The sequence below is a fragment of the Mauremys reevesii genome, linkage group 6 (genome assembly GCF_016161935.1).
Source record: "Mauremys reevesii isolate NIE-2019 linkage group 6, ASM1616193v1, whole genome shotgun sequence".
Lineage (NCBI taxonomy): Eukaryota > Metazoa > Chordata > Testudines > Geoemydidae > Mauremys > Mauremys reevesii.
The window spans coordinates 65457994-65483173 of NC_052628.1; the positions used below are offsets into that span (position 1 = coordinate 65457994).

A 25180-nucleotide genomic window follows, 5' to 3' on the forward strand; every position below is an offset into this window, starting at 1 on the left:
TAACTCTGATGTTCTATTGTATGTTTAAAACAAGGTTCCCATTGACTTAATTGGCAAATACCAGTGCTCAGCACTTCTGCAAATCAGATGGCAGGTTCTCAAGTTGGAAGTGCAGAAAAGAAATACACAGTGGCCATCTGAAAATTGCAGTTCCAGTGCAATAGTGGGCGGGCCTCAGTGATAGAAATAGGAATAGAATCTAAATCTTCAAGGTGGCATTTCACAACCTTAAGTATAAGACCATCTTGTCTAATTCCTGCACTTTCTGACCTCACTCACTACATACCATTCCAACTTCCTCAACATATGAGGCAGAAATCTAGCAGACAACAGCCTAATTCATTACACATTCCCAACTTATTTCCAGGGCACAGACTGTCCTGTGCACTGAATGAGGCAGGGGTGACATGGGTAAAAAGTAGTATGTGACTGTGTAATTAAAGACTGTATTATAATGCACATGCACAAGAGGGTTAATTAAAGTTACATGGTAACCTTAATTATGGCCCTTCCCAAATCTTGAGTGCTTGATTCTGCAACTTTAATGGTCTTTTAACTGAGGGTATGTCTACACTAGAAATGTATCAGAGGGGTAGCCGTGTTAGTCTGGATCTGTAAAAGCAACAAAGAATCCTGTGGCACCTTATAGACTAACAGACGTTTTGCAGCATGAGCTTTCGTGGGTGAATACCCACTTCTTCGGATGCAAGAAGTGTCTGTATACTTCAGCAGGTAATTACAAAACATTCATTAGAAGAATTCACATCAGTTATAAAACATTTTCCAGATTGCAGGTCCCTTTGGCCCTAACATGTTTTGATCTTATTTAAGCATGATCTTATTTAAGCGTGTCCAGTCTTGGAAAGTGGACTTGATATAAGATGGGGTAGGAAGGGGTTATTGTTTGAAATAAAATTATTGTAGGCTGCTTTCCCTCAGCAAGTCTTGCATCCGAAGAAGTGGGTATTCACCCACGAAAGCTCATGCTGCAAAACGTCTGTTAGTCTATAAGGTGCCACAGGATTCTTTGTTGCTTTTACACTAGAAATGTAAGTCGACCTACTATAGTGGTATAGTAATTACTGAGGTAGTGCATGTCCACACTAATCTCCTTGGGTTGGTGGTGCATGTCCTTAACAGGAGCACTTCCACTGATTTAAGACTGGGCTCTCATCTTCTCTGGCAGCTCCCTGTCGGGAGCCTGGCTACCCCACAGCCTCCTGGGCTCCTTGCGGGCTGCTGCTGCTCATTCTCTGCTGGGAGCAGGGGCAGTCACTCGGCTTCTCACCTCCCCATTCCCTACTGGGAGCAGGGAAGAGGGAAGCCATCTGGGGATCCCGTGGAGGGAGAAAGCTGCCCAGGGCTTCTTGGCTTTTCACCCTAGCTCCTTCCCAGAAGTGAATGGGAAGCTGCCTAGGCTTCTTGCCCCGGCTCCAAGACTGGAGTGGTGTCCAGCCACCCACCTCTCCAGAGGAGCCAGGGCAGCTGGGCTCTAGCTCCTGGCTTTCTTGTCAATTTCATGGCTCCTGCCGTGAAACTGACAAGACAGCCAACAGCCGATGTAAGTAACACACCATCTGCACAGACACTGCTTCTTCCTAACTACACCGACATAAGCCCTATGCCTCTGGAGTTATTAAATTGGTGTAGTAGGGCACTTACATCAGCGAGAGCAAGGCTATTGTGTAGACACTGGCAATTAGGTAGAGGTAATCTGCCTTATATGTACTTTTAAAAAAAATTGAAAGAACAAAAATTTCAGCACCAGGAACTACAGTGGCCTCTTCCACATGCACCACTGGCAGGATTGGAATCTTTCAATCCACAGGAACTGTCTTTATCGCTTGAGCAAACAGAGTGAGTGGCAAAAGTAGTAGGCTTGTTATCCTCTATGCGAATCTGTGACTAGAAGGGGATGAAGACATGCTTTGACAGAGAGTTTCATAGCTATATGGAAAACATTCAAGATGCCTGAGTTCAATTCCAGATTCTGTAGGTGTGTGTGTTATGGTGGTTACAAACCATCCTGCTCTTGTCTCCTCCCCTGTTGCTATCCCTCCCAGCTTCTTCCCCATTCCCACTGCTCTTATCCTCCTGCCTCTCTCTCTGTTCCTACTTCCCCCCTTCTTCCTATTCCTCACCCCAGTCTTCTGCTCCCACTTCCTAATCTCTCCTCCCACCCCAAGGCTCCTATTTGCTCAGCATTTCTTGTCCATTTGCTCAGCATTTCTTTGCTCTACCCCATCCACTGTTCCTCAGTCCTCTGCATTCAAGTCAGGCAGCTTTTTCCTTCTCCTCCATTCTGCCCACGGGCAGCTGGCAAAACAGAGTGCCCAGGAGCGACACTCTCTCTAGCACAAGAGCAGCCTGCAGCAGCTAGGAAGCAGCAATTTCAGGGAAAGGGCTGCATAGCCCCTGGAGCCCTGGGATGAAGACTGCTCAGATGCTCTGGGAGGATGGTGTATGTGTGCTCCAGTTGGCATGCAGGAACTGTAAGGTACAGGAGCATGCTCAGGGTAGACAGACTCTTTGGAGAACTTAGCTACCAAACTCTAACAAGGCTCTCCAGAACATGAGTGAACATGAGGTTTTCCAGCGGCTTATAATGAGGGAGAATTTTCACAAGAATGACAAAAGGCATATGCATGAGGCCAGAGTGACCGTCTTGCTAAATTTCACATCCCTACTCCAAAGCATGGAGATAGAGTTTCTCACTGAAACTGTTAGTTTAAAAAAAAAATCAACATGGACAAATCGGTGTATTTTCCCCTTCTAACATTCACAGAAATGGCTCAACTCCAATAGCCCCAAAAGTATCAGCATGAGGTAGCCTACTAGGAAAAATTTAGGCTGTACAGTTTAAGTTGAGCAAAGTCATAAGCAACTGAAACCAAAGTCTTATAAGGAGAAATGGGGGAGGGGGCGACCTAATAGTGGGCAGCCTTAGCTGCACCATCTGTAAGGGCACCGTGGCCCCACTTCAATGAGGTAGAAGAGCTTGTTTTGGTGGCTTATCCAGATTGTGAAATGACTGATCTAAATTGAAACTGCAGCAGGCCCAGCCAATGCATCCAGGTGAACAGGGACTCAAGACGGGGGAACAGATGGGGATACAAGGTCCGGAAAAATGACAGCTCCTGTGTTCCCTCTCTTCTCCCTTCCCAAGCCGCTCACGGTGCCAGCTGCTGCGGCTACCCACCGCCTTCCCTTGGAGGGCCCTGAGCACGCAGGGAGCCAGGCTGGCTGCCATCATCACCACGGGGGTCCCTGCAGGGGAGATCCTGGTCGGTGCCTGTTGCGCTGGAGCAGGCCCAGGGGGGTGGGTCCCAGCACCTGAGCCCAGGCAGAGCCAGGCCTTTTCTTACTTTCAGCGCTGTAAATGACCAAGAGACCGCGGCTCAGGCCCCGCCCAGGCCCTGTCCTGGTCCCACCTTTCGAGAGCGCCGCAGCTTGACTCAAGGCAGCACGAGCCGCCGCGCTGGTTCCTATCGCTCCGTAGAGCCCGAGGGGAAGCACCAGCGGGAACCGTTCTGCGCCCGCTGCTCCGTGCTCCCGAGGGGGCGGGGGCGAGCGGCAGCAACACCAACGGCTCGTGCTCCCGCGCGGCCTACACAAGCCGCAACCGCCGCGCACGCAAGTACGTTCCGCGGAGCCGAGGGGCGGCAGCAGCAACGGCCGCGCCCCCAAGGGTGGGAGGGGCAGTCGCTCCTCCTCCCGCCGCTCGGTTCAGCGCCGGCCCCCGCCTCAGAGCGCTGGGGGCGGCCCTGCTGCAGCGGTGGCGGCGTGTCACGCGCAGGCCCCGCCCGGGATCGGTGCGTGCGGGGGGCGGAGCGCGTTGCTCTCTGGCAGCAGCAGGGGCTGGTGCTGCCCGGTTGGGGGCTCCGCGCTCCCAGAGCCCAGTGTGCGCGCGGCGCCGTCCCTGTTGCCAGGTCTGTGCTGCGGGGTAGCGGCGCTCTTGCCGGGAGGCGGCGGCGGCGGCGGACTTCGGCGCCGCTCAGAGGCAGCCCGGGGGAGCGGAGCAGCTGGGGTGCAGCAGAGTTGGTCCCGTAGCGCCGCCCCTCGCTCCTCCACTCGGCGGTAACTACTCCGGGGGGAGGGGGGAACCCGCTCCGCTCCGCTCCCGGAAACTCTCGGCGTCTCTTGGGAAGGAGGCGGCGGCGCAGGGGACTGAGCGCGGCCGGAGCAGGGGAACTTCGGGCCGTCGCGTGAGGACTCCCGCTGCCGCTTCCCGGACAGCCCGGCCGGAGGAAACTTTTCCCTGTGAGCCGGGGCAGGCAGCGGGCCCGGCGGAGCCAGCGAGCGCCCCCAGAAGTTGAGCGGGCGCTGTCAGAGCCCCGGCCGGGTGAGCGCGCTGCGGGCTGGGAGCTGCTGGCGGCAGGGCCCCGCTGCCCGCGGACATGAAGCTGAGCAGGCAGTTCACGGTGTTCGGCAGCGCGATCTTCTGCGTCGTGATCTTCTCCCTCTACCTGATGCTGGACAGGGGCCACTTCGACCATCCCAAAAGCCCCCGCCGGGAGGGCACCTTCCCCAAGGTGAGCGGAGCAGAGGGCACCGGGGGGGGGGGGGGGAGCGCTGCTGCCGGCGGAAGGGGGCGAGTTCCGGGTAAAGGTTTTAAACGGTGCGTGGGCGAGTTACTCGACTTTCCTTTTCCCCCAGTGCTGCTGGCTGGAGGTGGGACAGTTGCCGTCCCCCCCCTCCCTTTCTCCCCCCCGCTGCCCGGGTGCAGGTAAGGTCTAGCAATTTGCTGCCAAGGCTCCTGGGCGCTGTTGGGGGAGGGGGGGCTTCCTGTCTTTGGGGCATTACCTCCGCCTGGTGAAACCTTAGCGCCATCGGGGTGCTGGGACTGGCGGTCAGTCAGGTTAGGGGCAGCGTGCTCCGCGGGGGTGCGGGCTGGGCTGCGTTTCCGTATTTGTGTCGTTCATGCGGGAGGAGGGAAGAGATCGGTGCAATGGGAACTACCCACTCTAGTTTTACAAACGTGCGTTTGAAACTGCAGTTGTGGCGCAGGGCCAACAGTGTCTCTCCTGCTGCCCCTGCTGAGTGCATGCACACATCTGACATGTGGGTGACTTTGTCGGTTTATGGTGGTGTGGGTAGCTGGTAAAGAAGGTGACCAGATGTCCCGGTTTTTGAGTCTTTTTCTTACATAGGCTCCTATTACCCCCCCCCCCCACCCCACGTCCCGATTTTTCACATTTGCTGTCTGGTCATCCTATTCCCAAGAGGCTTTCTGTATCAATGAGACTAACACAGGACATCTCCACTGACGAACTATCTGTTAACTGTTGTGGCATTCTGTAGGAAAATGAACCTGTTAAGTTTTGTTGTTATAGGGGTTAGTTTAGGTGCAAACCACCTGTTTGAGAGGAGGACATAATGCCATAGTGTCTTCTAAATGTTGTTTTTATTTGTAGCAGATATGTAACTGAGGTAATGTAAAACATCTGTCATGCTTTGGAGATTAGCTGTGTGGTGCTCAATTATGTGCTGTTCATCTTAACTGGGCAAACAAGACTTTTCTATGCCTAACAGCTTAACTCATGTTCAGCGCAGTTAGTAAGCGGAACCAAAGATGTAAGGTTTATTCTTAAGTGCTAGTTCTCAGAATCCAGAAGTTCAAATAATTGTTAAAGACATTATTATTATGTGTTTAACTTATCCTTGAGTTCAGTTATCTGGATCAACAGGTAGGTCTGTTCTAAAGAAAAATTGATTTGTATTGGTCTTCTCTTTTGCCCTCTGAGAGTTACTTTGGGCTGTTTACTGATTATTATTCATAACAGCATTGCATGTTACATGAGGATTATAAAGTACGGAAAGGCATTTGTAGCCCTTCACTTTTTCTTGCTGTTTGTGTGTGAGAGAAATTTAAATGCTATTTACATTGTGTTACTGTTGATTTAGGAGATATTTATCTAGAAAGGAAAAATGTGGCTTGTAGTTCAGTTAAAAAAAACTAAACCAACAAAAAGAATCCAAACTGGTACATGAGTGGTTGAGAAATTGTGTATTCCTATTGCTTTAATGTGGAAAATGTAAACATTACAACTAGTATGGAATCCTGAAATTCATATTAGTATTTCTTTTTGATGTAACTAAAAGGAACAATGCTTTTCAAATAAGATGTTGTGCTTTGAAAACTGCCACTTAAAACAAAACAACCACTTCCCTTCACTCTTTTGTAAAACAGCAGAATACTGACAGCATGTCTGTGGAAAGATAAATATTCCTGTTGCCTTTACAGTAATCTGTCAAGATAAAGTACAAAAGGTCAAGTAAAAGGCACAGCATTTTTATATTTTCCACTATTTTCAAAAACAAACCAAAATTTTCCTTTAAGACCCCAAGAAGCTTGAAGTAAACAAGTGAATCTTCAAATGAGTTGTTTTTTTTTAATAAAATGCCTTATTTCTTGAGTAGAATGTGTTAACTGTTGAGATACTGCTAAAATGATAGTAGTAATAAACTAAAAAGAACAGGGGGGTAAAAAGCAAAACATTGACACCACGTGGGTGTGAAAGAAGGGTACAAACCTGCTATAGTCTCTCTCTAAAATAAATTTAAGTTGTGTATCAGAGTCTAATCACCAACTTTTTCTGGAAGGAAAGGGAGAGAAGGATGCAGATACTGCAAAGTAAACGGATAAAGTCCCAGAAAAAGTCAGAAAAAGAACATATTTATTAATTTTCTTTTATGTCATTATACAGTAACTTCAGGGCCTGGGGAAAAAAAAAAGTAGGACATGTAAGATTTGGTGGGGATTCTCATTGTCCACAATCAGTACCTTGGTGTTGGGATTCTTACCAGTTTTAGGTCTTTCACCTATTTTAGCATTTGGATAGCAGATATTTAAATTTACGGTTGCCTCCCCCCAGCAACCCATTCTGGTTCCTAAAAGAGAGAGTACTCCTGTACCCCCTACTTGCCCCCAAAATATCTTGTTTGTTGTGAGGGGGTGGGGAGGAGACAGTGTTTTTGCTACTCTTGCTAATAGCATCTTGGGTAGCCCGAGCCCGCAAGCTCGAAAAATACGCCCCTTTGGCGGACACCCTGCGGTCAAAGGGCTACGAGGTCTGCACCGACGCCCTGATTGTTGGGGCCCTGGGTGCCTGGGACCCTTGCAATGAATGCGTGCTTCGGACCTGTGGGGTGGGCTGTTGCTACGCGCGGCTCATGAGACGCCTAATGGTCTCGGACACTATTCGCTGGTCTAGAGACATCTACACGGAGCACATCACCGGCCACCGCCAATACCAGGAGTGAGCGGGCGTGGCTCCGCGCACCCACAGGGGTGAGGAGACTTGTGAACCCCCCCGCTGGACTCTATTCCCTGAGCCCTAAACCCACCAAACTGAACTCCACCATGTGAGGGTCGTCCCATCCCCATTATCCAGCCCGCTTATTCATGCCCATGACTGTCTGTAACCTGTTTGTATGAGTGATGTATCCTCACTGCCTCCTGACTGTATCTTGATCCCACCCACCGTACACCCCACATTGGGGACATGACAGACTGTATATGGTATATGCTGTCCAATACCAAAACGCTAATATCCCCCTACAACCTGTATGTTACCCCCAATGACACAATAACTGACGCTTCAAACACTTTGTATCGTTTATTTTCAAATATTCTCTAATAAACTTTAAATCCCCACCCATTCTCTATTTGGGTCCTTCTGAGTGAAAAGCTTCAGTTCTTGTTTTTGCTGTTTATATTTTATTTCCCCAAGCAGTTATAGATGAAACTGATGTTATTTTTGTCAATTTTTTTTTTGCTGTCAGCAGTGAAAGCTGAAGAGACTACTAGTTTTGCACTTTATTATAATTTGGGAAAACTATGACACTTATCAGGCACAAGTTAATCCCAGTGATACGTTAGCTTGAGGTTGATATGAAAGATGAGGATGTGAGGCAAAAGCCATCAGCAAGATTTAAGGGCAACAGCCCCAGTGGCACCTCAACTGACTTGATTTTGTCAGTTCACTGTTGCTGTCAGGGTTCAGAATAGCATCTGTTAAACTGACCAGTGTCTTGTCAATTTCATACTGCTGCTGCTGCAGTATACTGGAGTAGCAATATACTGTTTATGTCCAGGCAAGGAACACAAAACGGTATTTTATTGACATTTGGAAGTTTATCTTCATAGATGCTAGAAAGTTAATTTTTATAAAAACCAAAAGCTGCTGCAGAAATTGATGGTTTAGGTCTCTCTTTTTGCTTCCTACTCATCTGTGGTGAATTAACCAAGTTTCATGCCCTCAGGGATGTGAATTGTGACATTTCCTTCTCCAACCCCATGTGGCTGAGGCTGTGGTCTAGGTAGAGAAACTTAGATCTTTGCAGGTAATCTCTTGAAAGGATTTTGTTTCTGTGTCCTGCATGTTAGATCAAACTAGAATTACCATAAACCAAATTTTCACTGTATTTTCTTGAACTCTATATGACCTCTTCACCTATATTAAATCATTTTTAAGTCTAAATAGGTTGGCTGACATGTAAACCTGTAGCTCCCTTAGTATCCATATGCTCCCTTCCCCATGTTTCTCAGCATGTTTACATGTTAAAACTTCAACTTGCCTTGTCTACACTAAAATTTTAATGTTAGTTAACACCGTAGCCAACACATGCTAAAAATAGACTTTTTTCCTAGTGAAGACAAGGACTTCGTCTTCACTAGGAAAAAGTGATTGATATGTTTGTTAGTATAAGTTAAAATATCCTTTTTTTCCAAGTGTAGGTATTGCCTTTGTTTATTTAAATCTTCAGGGCAGAAATTCTCTTTGCTATGTTTTTGAATGGCACCCTGCACAATGGAGCCCCAATCCCAATTTGAGGTCATTTGGCATTACCATAGAATAAATATTTATTACTGATCATTAGATACAATTTTCTTGTGAACAAGATGGTGCTAATGACATTCTGATGCTTAAATCACTGCCTTGTTTCAATGACTAACATGAAGTAAGTAAAAGGCTCGTGAGTATTGGATGTATGTGGTGGATTAAATGGAGGTTTTAAAGATTATAGCTTCAGTTCTGTTTCCACCAAATGGAGCTAGTTGCAGGAATATAGGATGACAAAGGTGGCTGTCATCTTTGCATGTCCTGGTATTCTTGGCCTGGCTCCTAGTAGATGTTATACCTTGGTTGCAATTGCTTCCACGGGCTGGCCACCTGCTGAGAATAGCCAGAGTGCAAAGCTGCTCCTCCTCTCTGGCATGTCCCCTATGCTGGAAGCAGGGGAGAGGGCTGGAGTAAAGCTGTCCTGGAAACTTTTTACTGGCTTGTGAGCCCTCTTTATGCTGGGGCCTTTCTCTGGGTGGTGCTTCTATGTGGTTTGTAATCCCTCTGATGCTGCTGGAGCACTATGGAAAGGCAGTTGAAAACCAAAATTTGGGCCCCAAGTGTTTGTATTGCATGCCAAAGCAGTTCGATCACCATAGAAAATAAAGTGGCACAAGCATAACACACCAATCCCAGAATACTGACTCCAAGTGGACTAGTTTAGGTTTTGTTCAGTAGGCTTTAAAGTAGCATATTACTTTTACACCATATTACTATTTTTTGGGGGGCTCTTCTTCTTTAGGCCTCTCTAAAGTTTAGCCTTTCTGGTCCTAGGATTCAGAACTCCTTCCTTTTACTGTTTTAATCTGCAGTTAGTTGTCATTTCCAGGTAGCTTGAAGTCAGGGGTAATTAAAAGCTTGCATCTGGCCTGGGCCAGCTGACTTGGGCTCATGTGGTTTGGGCTGTGGGGCTGTTTAATTGCAGTGTAGACAAACAGGCTCAGGCTGCAGCCCAGGGTCTGGGACACTCCCACCTTGCAGGGTTCCATGACCAGCCTCTCTCCTTTCGCCTTTCTCCAAGTTGTTTTATGGCTGCTGTAGCAGGGGTCAGCAACCTTTCAGAAGTGTTGTGCCGCGTCTTCATTTATTCACTCTAATTTATTCACACGTGCCAGTAATACATTTTAACATTTTTAGAAGGTCTCTTTCTATATGTCTGTAATATATAACTAAACTATTGTTGTATGTAAAGTAAATAAGATTTTTAAAATGTTTAAGAAGCTTCATTTAAAATTAAATTAAAATGCAGATCCTCCCGAATCGGTGGCCAGGACCCGGCCAGTGTGAGTGCCACTGACAATCAGCTTGTGTGTCGCCTTCGGCACTTGTGCCATAGGTTGACTAACAGACATATTGGAGCATAAACTTTCGTGGGTGAATACCCACTTCGTCAGACAAATACCCACTTTGTCTCTCTGTGTGTGTGTGTGTGTGTGTGTGTCTACTAAATAATGGGCAAGGTTCCTCTCACAGGCATAGTTATGTGAGAATTGTTCATGCTGTTTTAGTCAAATTGTATAGTGGCAGAAAATCTGAAGAAAACAAATCATTCAGTGGCTTTTTCATCTTAGTCAGTATGGAATCAGTAAACCACACCACATGAACTATACAATTGTTGGATTTACCTATGAATTCTGCATTGACTTCCAGTATTAGAAGTTTTCTAAAGTGACTACATTAGTCAAAGGCATGATTTTCTGAGTATATATTCAGCTACAAAAACCTAAGACTTATGGCAAGAGGAAAGACAAAATGAGGAGATACTTATTGTAATACTATATATCCCTTTAAAATGTATATTCTTGTGCCTGACTGGCTACTGAAAAGTCGTCATGAAAGTTTACCAGTCCAGACACAAATCTGCTCTTAAAGATTTTTGTATAAAATAATCATGCTAAGAAAATATTAAAGCTGCACAGTTAAGTACTCCTGTCAGAAAATGCAAGAGCTAAGGTTTCACAAGTAATCTGAATTCTGATCCATCCTGCATATGCATTTAATTACATGTTCCTGTACACGCTCAAATATGCACATGTAGCATTTTTCAGTATTTTTTAATTACTGGCCCATAATTAATTTAATATCTCTCTTTTGACTTAGACTTCTTATTCTTTTTTAGGTATGTATTTTAGTAATTTTGTCAGCACCCATGTACCATACTCTTCAACCATCAGCACAGCTTATGTTGCTTGCCTCAGCACTGAATTGTACCTAAGTTCACTATTAACTTCATTTTGAAGTTAAATGGCCTATATTAATTAGTACATGTTCACTATCATGATTGTGATGATCCGAGGAGTCTGTGTACCACTTATGAATTTTGGTGGTAGTTATGAAATTGTCATGGAATGCCTCTCTGTGGAATCCGCCATTTGCAGACCACATACAATACCCTTACTAGACCAGGGACAATGGATTGGTTGTTCGACCTCTATTATGGTGGAAATACCTTGAGACAAAAGGCTGGCTCCTACCCTTTAAAACTGCTTTACCAGGGGAGAGGTTGCCAGGAAATGAAGTCACCTGCTAAGGGTAGTCACAGATTGAGGCCCATCAGGAGCCACCTGACAAGGGAAGCTGAAGGTTGTAAAAGAGAGCAGAAGAGACCAGAGATTCCAAAGTCTGGATGAGAAGTCACATGAAGGAGGGCAGGGCCCATAGGAAGGATCCTTAGAGGACTCTGGCCTATGCCCAAATTACAAATTGGAGTGGTTAGGAAACTGAAGCAGGGAAAATGCATAAAGGTCTGTTTGTTATTTTGTCTAGCTCTGTATATTTCTCATGCTAAGTAATTAGTAATGGTGCTCTGTGCAAAATCTGTTTTCTGTTTGCTACTGTGTAGCCCTGAGGAAGTAAACTGCAACCCAGAAAGCTTAGGTCTTCAGTGGGATTCTGGGGAATGTACAATAGCTTTTAGGGAGAGTTCAGGGAGATGGTACTTGTTTCAGGGCCTAGATATTGTACTGTGGGGTACCCACTGCCAAGAGATGTCAGACACGAAGTCTGCACCTGCTTCCTAGAGGTCCAAAGCCAGGGACAGTGCCTAACCTCTGCCCAGCCTCCAGTAAGCTAAGGGCATGTGGGATTTAGCTTTTTGGTCACCTCACAGAAGTTTGGAATCTGTCACAGTAGTATGCTGTCTAAGTGTGGTTTACTGTGCATTTTCAATGAGCTTTCTGGCGTACAAAGTATTATACAGTGCTACAAAATGGTACATGTCTGTGTGATAGGATGTAGAAAAACTGTATGATTCTGTGTTTGAGAAACAGTTTGAATATCAAACTTTAGTGTATAACATATTCCCAAGACAGCTGAGTTAAGGTGGTTGGTGCATATAACCTTAACATTGTCATTTCTTGACTTTTGAGTGCTGAAATGTGCAAGCATAATGACATCTTGGTATGATATTCTAAAGGCTTTAAGAGTGAAAAAGACAACAAAAAGGATCTTAATTTTCTAGAGCTTGAAACTCTGCTGGGTTGCCAATTTTTTTTTTTTGCGTGCAACAGCACTTACAAATTCCATAATCTGAAACTCTTCAAATGAATATCACAAGAGTGGTTTGCACATATGCCTAAAACGCTGTACAGGAAGGAGTCTCTCTTTTGCAAACATTTGAAGTTGTGGAACTCATAGTCCATTGCAAAGGTCAGTAAAGTGAAGCAACCATCTATAATGCCTCAATACCTTCACCACAGGGACTGAGCTCATGTCTCGTGTTCATGCACACTTGAAGTAAACTTTTTTTGATTATACAGTCCGATTAGCCAAACATGGGTAGCATCAGTAGCTACACTGTTTGTGGGCTTAGTGAAAAATGATGTACATAAGTACATTTTGTACATGTGATTTTTAAAGTCATAACTTGGTCAAATAAATAAATATCACTAGAACACTCAATTCCCAAAGAAAGCTATTTCTGTGCCAAACTTCAACTGTCTACTCCAAGCCATTTCAACTAGAGTATCTTTTGCTTTTTAAAAAGCTATCAAGTTCCACTTCTACTTTAAAAAAAATGGTTGGACCATATTTGCTCAAACACTTAAAAATAACCTATCAAGTAGAAACTGAGCCTGGAAAATAGCTTGAAAAGTGAAAATTTCAGAAAGTTATGAGCAACTAAAAACAAGATTAGAATGGAAGCAATCATACAGACTTCTCTATAGTGGTGGCTGCTATATCTGCTTTAATAGAGAGCAAATAATATTGTTTTTGTCTGCCGTGTCTCACCTCCCTCCCCAATGCATTAGGTGAGAGGAAAAGTAGAATCTTGCAGTGTTGCACTAGTCAACAGCAAAAATAAGAAACATTTTGCTATAGAATCTACATTAAATTTAGAACTTTAAAGAGTAATATATTAAAAATAATTTCTATATATGTTGCTTTCTTATGCGTTTCACCTTTTGATAGGTTTATTTTTGCCTTCTGCTTTATCTTAAAATATGGATGTCCATTTTAAAGTGAAACTATAGAAAAAAATCAAGATCCTGGTTCTGCAATTTGATCCATGCAGGTGGATCTAAGTGCCTGCATGGAAATGAATTGACTGACATGAGTGGGGTTCTCAGGGTATGACTTCACTGCAGAGCTAACCTGTACTCTTACCAGAGGTTTAGCCCAACCTCCCCTACCATCATGCACACAAACCTTTTGCCCGGGTTTATATATGCTTTGAACCCAGGCATGTTTCCTGTCTTGAGGTATAAATTAGTCTGGATTTTGCTTTAAAGCAGGCTCTAACCCAGCAGAGACTTTGGCCTCAGATGTTTGTCTTTTGTACCACCAGAGGGCATGGGACTACACTTATTTTTCTCCACAGTATTCTGTCATTATACGTATCAATTTTCTGTTTGTTTTGGAGTCATAACCTTTACAGATATCTAAGATATTGTTTTGGTGAGGTAGACCTGTATCCCTGTTTGGTTAACCAATCTGTAATATATGGAAGGATGGGAATTTAGTCATCGTCATGATACGTTTTGTAAACATGATAAAACAAGTAGAATATTGGCAGGGCAACAGCCATGTTATATGTTTGTGAAGCAGTGAGTAGAAACAAAGTATTCTGCTAAGAAAGTTACATTTTAAAGTTTAGTATTCAGAGAAGGTTAACTTAAACAGGCTGAGTGAACACAGATTCTATTTCAAAAGAAACTATGTAGTCCAAAAAAATGGAGACAAACTGGAAAAGCTTATAAAATCATGAAACAAGTCTTCCACATGATTGCAAAGAACTGCTTTAGGGTTTAAAAGTAATGGAAATGCTTACTATATAGGGTAGTCAAAAAGGCCATTTTGTCTTATCTGGATGAGATAAGACATCCTCACGGTACAAACTCATTCAAAGTAAACACTTTTCAGGGAATTACACAAAAGACTCTACGCCTCATAATTTAAACAAGAGGCCCATGGCTTAGTGCAATAGTTGGAAAAAATTTAAGAGTTTGTCTACACTGGCACTTTCACCATTAAAACTTTTGTTGCTCAGGGGTGTGAAAAAAAAATGCACCCCTTGTTGACAAATGTTTTAATGATGAAAAGCACTGGTGTGGATAGTTGTGCTCCTGGTGAAGAAGCTACTGCCCCTCATTGGAGGTGGTTTTATTTTGTCACCGGGAGAGCTCTCTCCCAGCGATAAAGAGCGGCTACACAGCACACCTTACATTGGTGTGGCTGCAGTGTCACAGCTATGCTCTTGTAAGGTGTGCAATGTAGACATAGCCTAAGTCTTTTCAAATTGAAGTATAGATCTCTGCACTGTTTTTACATGTTAAGGAAACAATTTGGGCCTTCAAAGGGATGTGCAAGAGCATGTTTCGGGTGAATGGTGAGAGAAAACATTCATTTTGGAGTTCTGTTGCTGATTTTGAGAATTATCTGTCCTTTCTGCCACTGAAGGCCCTGATGCTGTTTATAGGACATTGAGGCTTCATCACTCATCTTAAAAACGAGTGCTTGTTTATATTCAAGTAAGAATCCCTCTGACAATGGCTGTTAGCAGTTGTATTATAAAATAGATACAGCAAGGTACCAGCAAAAATTTGAGCGTTAAGTCACAAACTCTGCTAAAACAGGAAGATCACTAAAAGGATTCATTAAAGGGCAGTTGCTCTGTGACAGTATTAGCTGTGTTGAACATAATGAACAAAGTTTAGGCAGAAATCTTGACCTGTAATATTCTTTTTTGATGTAGAGAGAATTTTTGGCAAAAATGACTCATGAATTCTATACCTTTTGGAATAGGTCAAGGCTTTATTTAAGAATGTGTTTAAAGTCCCTCTGTCCCTGAACCTTTCTTATTGATGGTGGAACCTGTGGACCCAAAATACTAGGGTGGAGATAAAACTTGAGGAAAAAAACAATTAGTGAGCAAATATATCCACATGTCAAAAACCCAAATGATGCCATTTAGCTTCTTGTGATTGTATAAAACATCTTTTTCAAAACTTATTGGAGTTTGTAAATGTACTGCCTACTCACTAGCTGGAACTGATTTGAGATTAAAGGAAGGGGCAGAGTTGTCTAAGGGTTAGCACCCTGGTAGGAAGTACAGCACCTTTTGCTCCAACTTCCACTGGCCAGTCTAAGATTATTGGCTGATAGGTATGGATAGGTATTGTTGTTCTTCTGTTTTGCCTAGTTTCCACTCATCCCTGCCTTCCTGGAGGAAGGGTCAGCTTCTTTTCCTTATGTTGCCTGCCAGCAAGGTCTAGAACTAGATCAGTTGGTCACTGCAAAATTGGGTATGACCCTATGACTGAAGACCCCATCAGGCTGAGAGAGCTTTCTTAGCTGCTGCCAAATAGAAATAATTTGTTTAATTTTATGTTTAATTTGTATAACTGTAAGATTATCCTACTGCTCGTACTCAGTCTAAGTAAAAGGATTAGCTAATATGGATCAAGCAATTTATATTTTTCTCCCTATTATGTACCACTTTGTTCTTCCTCAGACCTCTGCTGTGTTTTTTTTAAACAGTGAAATCATGTACAAATTTTTATGTAGCTGTATCTTTGAAAGGTAATAAACTATGGAATGTTACATTGAAAGACCATCTGCACATATAGGAAAAACAAAACTTTATGCCTTGTTTTCAAGCCCATTTCAGAATGCAACTAATTCTGTAATGAAAACAGATTTTTCTTCAGATAAAGACATGCTAGTATATGCAAAGGCTGGGTTTTTGGAAAATTTTGATAGGCATGAAGGAAAGTTTTAAATTTGAAATTCCCAACTAACTTGTAATTATCTGCCATGATTAATTTGGTATTTGAAACCCAATATAGCTATTTTGTCATTGTTGAATATCCATTTAACATGAGTTCAAGTTTATAACAAAGTATAAGACAAGTTTTCTTGCTTTGTTTTTCTTTCAGGTGCTGAAGTTTCCATGTAGCACTACAAGATGGTTAGGAGCCCTTTTCCATAATTAGTTCTGTTTCTATAAGTGAACACAAAATAATGGTGTATTCAATAAAATGTTTGTCAGGAAATACCACTTTAGCGGAATTGAAAATGGAATTCCAAATATTTAGATTTGCAAGGAGATGATCTGAGGACTAATAGAATTTTAAATTTCTTTTAATACAGGGCCAGCTTTCAATATTACAAGAGAAAATAGACCACTTAGAACGTTTGTTGGCAGAAAATAATGAGATTATTTCCAACATAAGAGATTCTGTGATCAATCTGAGTGAATCTGTGAAGGATGGTCAAAGAAACCCAGAGGCCATAAATTTCAGTCAAGGATCTTTTTCTGAGCTTCTGCCATCTGCTCTAGTATCCCTCACAGTTGATCCTGAGGATTGCTCATTTGCTTCAAAAAGTGGAAGTCAAGATTCAAATGTACAGGTAAGAAGCATGCAAATAAATATTAACATTCCTAGTAACAAGAAATCTAACCCTGATATACCACCTGGCACTGCAGAGCACTACTACTGGGTCACAAAATCTACCACCTCGGTGTTTAAATTCTGATAACTTATTATCAAACATTAATACTGATTATAAAGGTCTGCTTGGGCCTATTTTTAAAGCCTGACTTGAGCACAGCCAACCTGATTCGAGTGTGTCAAGTCAATTTTAGACCTGACCGAAACCTGACACTTCCCCCTGAACCTGTCAGTACTGCCACTGCCTCTTGGTCGTTAGGCTTGGCCTGGTGGGACTTTCCACTCCCCACACCCATGATGCATCTCTGGATGCCTCCTGCTGGTGGGGTTGGTGTGGTGGCAGCAGTGTGCTCTGCTCCAGATGGCCATTGCTGCGCTGTGCGCTATGAAATGAGAGGCGCTGTGACTTATGAGTTGGCGCTGGCAGGAGTGAGGCACGCAGCACCAAACACGAAGGCAGCAGGAGATGATCAGAGATGACCTGTGCCCAAGATGGTCAGGTTCTTCGGTCTTGCATCCGAAGAAGTGAGTATTCACCCACGAAAGCTCATGCTGCAAAACGTCTGTTAGTCTATAAGGTGCCACAGGATTCTTTGTTGCTTTTACAGGTTCTTTTTAGATGACCTAACCTAAACCTGATACGGTGTTGCAAGGCTCTTAACAGATTATACTTTGGAAATATAGTAGTCTCTCCATGGTTACAGGTGTGTGTTGGGTTGGTTGATTTTTGACTTTCCTTCCATCCTACTCTCAAACTTTTCTGAAATTGAACCACTTGAATGGAAATATGGAAACTTCTCCTGTATGCTGCTTTTAGAGATGAGTGGCAGAGGTGATGATTATTTTTGAGGGGAGACAATGCATGTGTAAGAGGTGGAATTTTGAAGGAGAGAGAAAATCTTGGGTACTGTTTCCTTTTTTGAGAACTGTTTTTTGGAATATTCATGTCTCAAAAAATTGACCTAGAAACTTGGGCTTGACTTTTCAAAAGTGATTAATGCTTGTTCAATTTATTTTAACATGGACTCCGGGTGTTCAGCATCTTTTAAAGTCGTATTCTACAAGTTATCAGTGAAGAATGGGGTCTTTAATTATTTTTTTTAATTGTGTGGTTACTTTTAAAGAGCAGGGAAACCTCAGAGTTGTACTCTGTATTATTTAGTTCTGAACGCTGTTATTTTGGATGTCTGATGTGGCTATAGATCCTGTATGCAAAGATTAAATTTTGTGAAGCCTGGATCACAGAGAAGCATCTAGAAATCAGTCTCTGAACAGCAACAATATCCAGGAAACAGTTGACTCTGGATAACTGAATGTAGGCATAACAACATCTGTAAAATCTGCTGCACCTATTACGATACTTTTAAGCCCCTCAGGGATCCTGGTAGTAGTTCATACTATATTAATACTTCATATATAGAGAGAAATAGATTAATCTTTTAAAATCAGTAATCTACACAAGTGTCAGTCATCTTTCTATAATGCATTCTAAGGTTATCATCAGATAAAAAACTTAATTAAGCTAGTAATAAGGTTATAAATACACATCAACACTGGTAGCAGAGGGTGGGGGGGGAAGTTTTAAGAGCGCTGCAGTTTTAGAAAAGGTGTCAGAGCTGGAAATATTAATAGAATTTCAAGACCAGAAAGAATAATTATGATTGTCTCAGTTCAGCTCAACTGCACTTGGAGTTCCACTCTGTGCAATCACTTTTAGGGCAATCACTTTCAGGCTTCTGGCTCCCCCACCTTTATTGGGCGGAGACCCACATCTCTCTGCCTCAGAACCAAGGTTTTTCCAGGCTGCACAGTTCCCTTCCAATACTGTCTCTGTTATTCACCAGCAGGCCAGACAGCCTCTGAGGAGAAAGTAAAGTGCAGGAGCAGGCCTTTTTAGGCAGTGTTCTATTATGATTGCCAACAGTTGTAAGCTGCCACACAGCTCTTTATAAGCAGGAACATTCTTCTTAAGGTGAAAGGATTACAGAGAAAACATACCAAAAACAATAAAAGAACCTCCAAGCATGCAGATAAGATTCCCAGAGATCACTCTCCCTCCCCAACTCCAGCAGGGGCTTTTGCAGGAGTCAGTCCATCAAACCCTACCAAGGGGGTTTTCCCTAGGTTGCCTGTTTTCGACCGGAATGCCTGGTCGAAAAGGGACCCTGGTGGCTCTAGTCTGCACAGCTGACCGGGCCACTAAAATTCCGTTTAGCTGTAGAGGCCAACTCTGCGTGGCTCTTGGAAGCAGCCGGCATGTCCTTCAGGCTCCTAGGCACAGAGGCAGCTGGGGGGCTCCGCATGTCGCCTCTGCTCGCAGCATGGGTGCCACCCCGAGCACCAGCCCCTCAGCTCCCATTGGCCGGGAACTGTGGCCCCTCATCCCTGGCCCTACCCCGGAGCCCACACCCCCAGTTGGAGTTCGCATCCCTTCCCACACCCCGATCCCTTGCCCCAGCCCAGCGAAACTGAGCGAGCGAGTGAGTGAGGGTGGGGGAGAGCAAGTGACAGAGGAAGGGGAGATGGAGTGAGTGGCTGACAGGGCCTCAGTGAAGGGGTGGGGCAGATGTGAGGCCTCAGGGAACTGTGGCCAATGGGAGCTGCAGGGGTGGTGCCTGTGGAGTTCCTGGCCACCTCTGCACCTAGGAGTTGGAGGTACATGCCAGCCGCTTCCAGGAGCCACCTCAGGTAAGTGGTGCCTGGAGCCTGCCCCCCTTCCTGCACCTCAACCCCCAGCCCCCTCCCACATCCAAACGTCCTCCCAGAGCCTGCACCCAACCCCCTTCCTCAACGTTGAGGTGTCTAGGGTGTCGGAGGGGTCTCATCCTCAGCCCCACCCCTGAGCCTGTACCCCCAGCTGGAGCCCTCAACCCACCCTTACACTCAACCCCCTGCCCAGCCTAGAGCCCCATCATGCACCCCAAACCCCTCATCCCTGGCCCTACCCCGGAGCCCACACCCCCAGTTGGAGTTCGCACCCCTTCCCACACCCCGATCCCTTGCCCCAGCCCAGCGAAACTGAGCGAGCGAGTGAGTGAGGGTGGGGGAGAGCAAGTGACAGAGGAAGGGGAGATGGAGTGAGTGGCTGACAGGGCCTCAGTGAAGGGGCGGGGCAGATGCGAGGCCTCAGGGCAGGGGTTGAGGCAAAGATGTTTGGTTTTCTGTGATCAGAAAGTTGGCAACTTCAGTTTTCTTTGGTTACAAGTTTATAACAGCTCAGAACAACCACTCTCATGAATAAATCAAATCTCTCTTGTTCAAAGGCCCAGGCTGCATATTTCAGGTTCCTGAGACAAGTAATTTGTAAATAATGGTTGTCTCCTCAGGTCGTAGCTTCCAAAGGTTGGGTCTGGTGGTGGGTATTAGCATTCACCTCCCCCTTAGGAATTTCCTAGGGAACCCACTTAATTTTGTTTGTCCTGAAAATTACTTCTTGCGTGACATGTTGTTTTAAATAGTCCTTTTGAAGCTCACAACATTTTACATTGGCCACGTTTCCCCACTAAAGAAGTTACATCCAATCCCACAATAATGTATAAACTTTTCAATTGATACAATAGAGTCCAAAGATACTTAAATGTAATTCAGTAATATTTTTTCAAGGATATGGCTGGAAATTGCCCTATTTGTCACAATAATGTAATCTAGGCTTCTGCATTACACAGGTTGTATAACTTCACCCAAGTTCTGGCTGAACTAAATCAGGGATCGACAACCTTTGGCCCGTGGCCCTCCAGGGTAAGCACTCTGGCTGGGCCGATTTGTTTACCGGCTGCGTCCAAGGGTTCGGCTGATCATGGCTCCTACTGGCCGTGGTTTGCCGCTCCAGGCCAATAGGGCTGGTGAGGGGTGGCAGCCAGCACATCCCTCGGCCCGCGCTACTTCCCGCAGCCCCCATTGGCCTGGGACGGCGAACCGTGGACAGTGGGAGCCGTGATAGGCCGAACCTGCAGACGTGGCAGGTAAACCATCCTTTCCCGTCCCGTCAGGATGCTTACCCTGGCGGGCCGCATGCCAAAGGTTGCCGATCCCTGAACTAAATCATATCTTTTTAGAGAGACGTTGTCTTGTGTGACGCATGACCAGAAAGGGTTAAGCATCCTGCAGGATAAATGACTCAAATTCAACCCTTAAAAACATGGATAGATAATGTTTGTGTGTATTTTTATTTATATATATATAGGTAATGGTCAACAGTGTAGTCAAACAGTCCCTCTCTGTGCTGTAGTCTGTTAATTCATAGATCAAAATAACATATTAACATTTAAATTAACTGTAAACATAGGTTGGGCAAAAGAGCACTGTACTTCCAGCCCTTTGCAACTCCAGTTCACTGTCTCTGCTTGGTGAGTTCAGCTGCTTTCCCTCTGTTTTTCATTTAGGCCTTCATCAGTTCCATATTAAAGTCCCTGTGAGATTTTCCTGAGCGTGTTCAGTTTGATGGCATATTGCACCCTTGTCACCTTCTTCGCAGGTCTAATGATACTATGCTGTCAGGTGTGGTTAAATGTGGTGCACAAATCAAGTATTCATTCTTTAATGAATCCCTTCTAGCTCCTGATAGGTTTGAGACCATAGGCGCCAACTTCTTCTGGTGCCAGTGGGTGCTCGACCCCTCCCCCCACCCCTGACTCCACTCCTGCCCTGCCCCCATTCCAACCCCTTCCCCAAATCCCCGCCCCGGCCCCACCTCCTCCCCTGAGTGCTCCGTGTTCCCACTCCTCCCCCCTCCCTCCCACAGCTTGTTACGCCGCGAAACAGCTGTTTCGTGGCGGCAGGCGATGGGAGGAGAAGCGGGACATGGCATGCTCAGGGGAGGAGGCGGAGCTGGAGGCGGAGGTTAGCTGGGGTGGGGAGCTTGGCTGCCGCTGGGTGCAGAGCACCCACCAATTTTTCCTCATGGGTTCTCCAGCCCCGGAGCACCCACGGAATTGGCGCCTATGCTTGAGACTCTCTACTGTGGTTGGCTCAACTAGAGAGTGTGTTTTGAAAAGAATGGATGCCTTTCTCCTTATCTGAGAAGTAGACAAGGACAGGCACTAATGTGTTCAGGAATGCATCTGTGAGCCCCCACCATTTGTGGCCTTCAGTTACCTCAGGAGTCTAGACTTCGTATAAATTTGTTAGAGCTAGGGCCAGTAGGCTCCTCTTATCTTTTTATCATAGGTTATATTACATCCAGTGCAGTTTGTCAGACAGCATGGTTAAAATATATTGATTGAACACGTGTCATGCTAGGCCATCTCTCCAGGAATGAGGCATCTGAAATGAAGTGTCTTGTTTGCTTTCTGCAGCTGTCTGCAGAACAACAGCCTGCCCGCCTCTCAACATACTATTGTTGATGCTCTGAGTTGGAAGATTTTGGATAGGCTTGAGTGGTGGCTCAAATCCAGTGTGTTTGCTCTAATATTTGGAATGGGGCTCCTTTGGATTCATATCCTTGTTTGATATGAATTAGAGCAGCAGGTGTTTGGGGACCTGTCTGAGAGTGGGTAAGGACCCTTGGTGCATACCAACACCTTTCTTTTATGTTGAGGTGTGTTGGGTTCCTTTTATGTCTTTCCTCAATTTCCTCTTTCCACCGGAATATTGAGCAAGATTAAGCCCTTGTGACCTCAGACACACTTGCTTGAGCACTGCAGGCTGTTTTTCAGAGCTGCTGGCTCTGCCAGAGATGAGCTCTTCTTTTTCCCCCTTTAAGTCAGCTCCCTTGACCCAGTAGTCTGGCAGGGGTCGTATGTCCAGATCTCAAGTTCTTTATCCTAACAACATGGTTATTGGGTTCCTATGCAAAATGTCCTGATCTTGTGAGGAAACCAAGATAGTTCTGTTGTAGTGCAGAAGGCCTTTCACTAAGAAGTGCTGTGCTGATCAGATGCAATTATTAAGTAATTTGTTCAGTTAGGGAACTGAGGAGAAGAGAGACTAAGTGACTTACCAAGGTCACACAGAAAGTATGTGATAGAGTAAGGAAATGAACCTGCATCTCTCAAGTCCTAGGCTAGGACTCTGTCTGCTGGACCATCCTTCTATTCTGCTATCGCTGGCAATTGTAGAGATTTATTTAGGCACTATTTTTTGCCTACCATATTGCTGTGAAGGACAGACAAGGGATCTTGGCAAAACAATATTTAATGGATCTTAGACTTTCATCCTCCTACTCATTAAAATTAGTGTCCATTACCTTTGACAGGAGGGTCTTAGAGATGCAGTCCCAGACAGCCTCATGAATTTTAAACCATATTTCTCAAAGAGAAGGTGGTACTTGCCCCTCACACCAATATCTGACAAAAGTGATATTTGATTTTCATCTGAATAAGCTAACATCAAAGCCTGTCCCCCCGCCCCCATAGCCCATACTGTCCTTGAAAGGCAACATTTTTCACCCTTTATGTCAGAACAACTTTAGCTTTTACTTAGTCTGATTGGTATTCTAAATGACCTTGTACTATTTGTGGCCTTCATAGAAAAATGTAATGGTCAAGTGATCTTGGTTCAGTCTGTGTAAGTGGAGAAGACTCAGCATCTAGTCCTGTTACAAACTAACTATTGATCCTTCTGTGCCTGAATGCCTTAGGGAATGCCAAAGGGATGACAGATTTAAAAGAATGTAGTTCTTGTGTACCCTTAACTGAAATCTTTAGGGTTCTGTGTGGCATTTGAGTCACACCTATCTTAATTGTATCTTCTTGACAATGCATGAAGAACAGATGAGTTTTGGGAAGACAGTGATTTAGTCTGAGTTATTAGAGCTCCTCAGCCCACCTTCTCAAGGATGTCATTGCTACCTTGGGGCTTTGTGGGGGAAACTCCATGTAGGAGGAACAAGTGGTTACTTACCTGTGGAGACTCTTGTTCTGGAACTGTATTGCCACCTGAAGCCACACTTACTGTCTCCCCTTCTGGTTGTAGAGAGCTTAGAAGATCTCTTATGGGGGTATGTGGTATTTATGCCTGTGCCTGCATGTCTTTAGGCAAGTGACTCCAGCGCCTGGATGCAAACCAGCTGGAAAATAAGTTCCTATAGATAAATGAGCTTTTGTTTAGATTAGGTCAGGCTGTATTTGTTTTTGTGAGAAGGGACTGAATGATCAGTATAAACGTTGTAAGCTGTAGATGTGAGGCTACATGGTCTTTACTTTATGCTTAGGAACATTCTCTCACTGCTTATGTGGTCCTCAACAGAATATTGAGTGCCTCACAATCAGTGAATTTTATTCGCACAATACCCTTGTGAAATAGAGGCCAGCTGAGTGCATCAGCACACAGGTGCATTGGACCCCCATGTCTTGGTCCTACCCTCAGTAGCTTTTAGGGTGTTAGTTCATTCACAGTACAGAGTTGTCCTCAGAGCGTAAGGGCCTTAATGCAATTGTACCTGAATGGTGAACCCTACCATGGTCTTAATGTTGCTTTTGAGTCTTGATTCTTTGCCCCTGTTGGGGCATAGTTTTGTTAGTACCTCAGAGTAGTCCTTTTGTTTGTCATAGAAGCACTGTGTTTTGAATCAGAGTTAGAAGGCTTTTGGTCTATTCTGAATTCCAGAGTCCTGAATCAGTTTCTCTTTGTAGAAAAAAAATTTAGATGAATTCTCGTAGACGTCTTAGGGAGCGTCTGCATTAGCCTTTTTTCCCTAAAAAATTCCCGCTGTTTCTACTACTAAATATAGATCATTGTTTCAACCATAAATTTGTCTAACTGCTCAAAAGAGATGTAGACCATACACTATTGTTAAAATGCTGTCTGTTGCTGCTTGAGAGCTCTAGGAATAACAAGCAACCATTACTAGTTGAATTGCATCTCTATTATCAATATTGTGAAGTTTTAGGAAAGGTGAGTCCAGTGTAGACAAAGCTTTGTGGCAGTCTAAACCAAGCCACTTGACTGGTCTCTATACTCTTGCTGTTGTCCATAAATTATAATATAGCATAGCATATAAAATGAGAAACTTGCTGTGATCAGCCCAAACTGAGCTATCTTTATTTTATTTTATCTTAAAACAAAAGAATAAACCTTTTGAGTGATCAAGATCTTACTGCCAGCAGATCTCTACAGATGAAATTCTGGCCCCATGTAGATGTCAAACTTATGAAATTGTGTGCTATCTCTGATTCGTTAGTGACAAGTCAGTTTTCTCTAAATTGATACCCTCTTTCCATGAGTGTTATTGTTTAGTCACATAAATTCTTACTGTGCTATGTAAACATTCATTCTATAAACTTTTTCTGAGGTGGGATATGACTAGGATCAGAAAATATAACCGCAACATTCCATTGTGGTTTATTTCTCTAATTTTAAGTCTGTAAAGAAAGTTAAATCTGTGAGCTAGAAAAAGAAAATTTGACTCAGAGTGCCCTTAGACACACTAGCATATTGTTATAAAGAGGGTTTAAAGTAGTTTGATTTCTGTAGATTGGTGTTAGTGCCAAAACCTGAGATCCT

At 44.3% G+C, this 25180-nt stretch overlaps 1 protein-coding gene across 3 annotated transcripts in view; it reads left to right on the forward strand.

The window, feature by feature from the left end:
* The first annotated feature begins 4397 nt into the window (after positions 1 to 4397).
* MAN2A1 (mannosidase alpha class 2A member 1) overlaps positions 4398 to 25180 on the forward strand; it is a 218696-nt gene continuing 197913 nt past the window's right edge. For 2 of the 3 annotated variants that reach the window (XM_039543788.1, XM_039543789.1), the window contains exons 1-2: positions 4398 to 4532; positions 16437 to 16697. In XM_039543788.1, the coding sequence (XP_039399722.1) occupies positions 4398 to 4532; positions 16437 to 16697 (396 nt within the window). The remainder of the gene's footprint in view (positions 4533 to 16436; positions 16698 to 25180) is intronic. The other variant, XM_039543790.1, reaches the window with a different exon arrangement.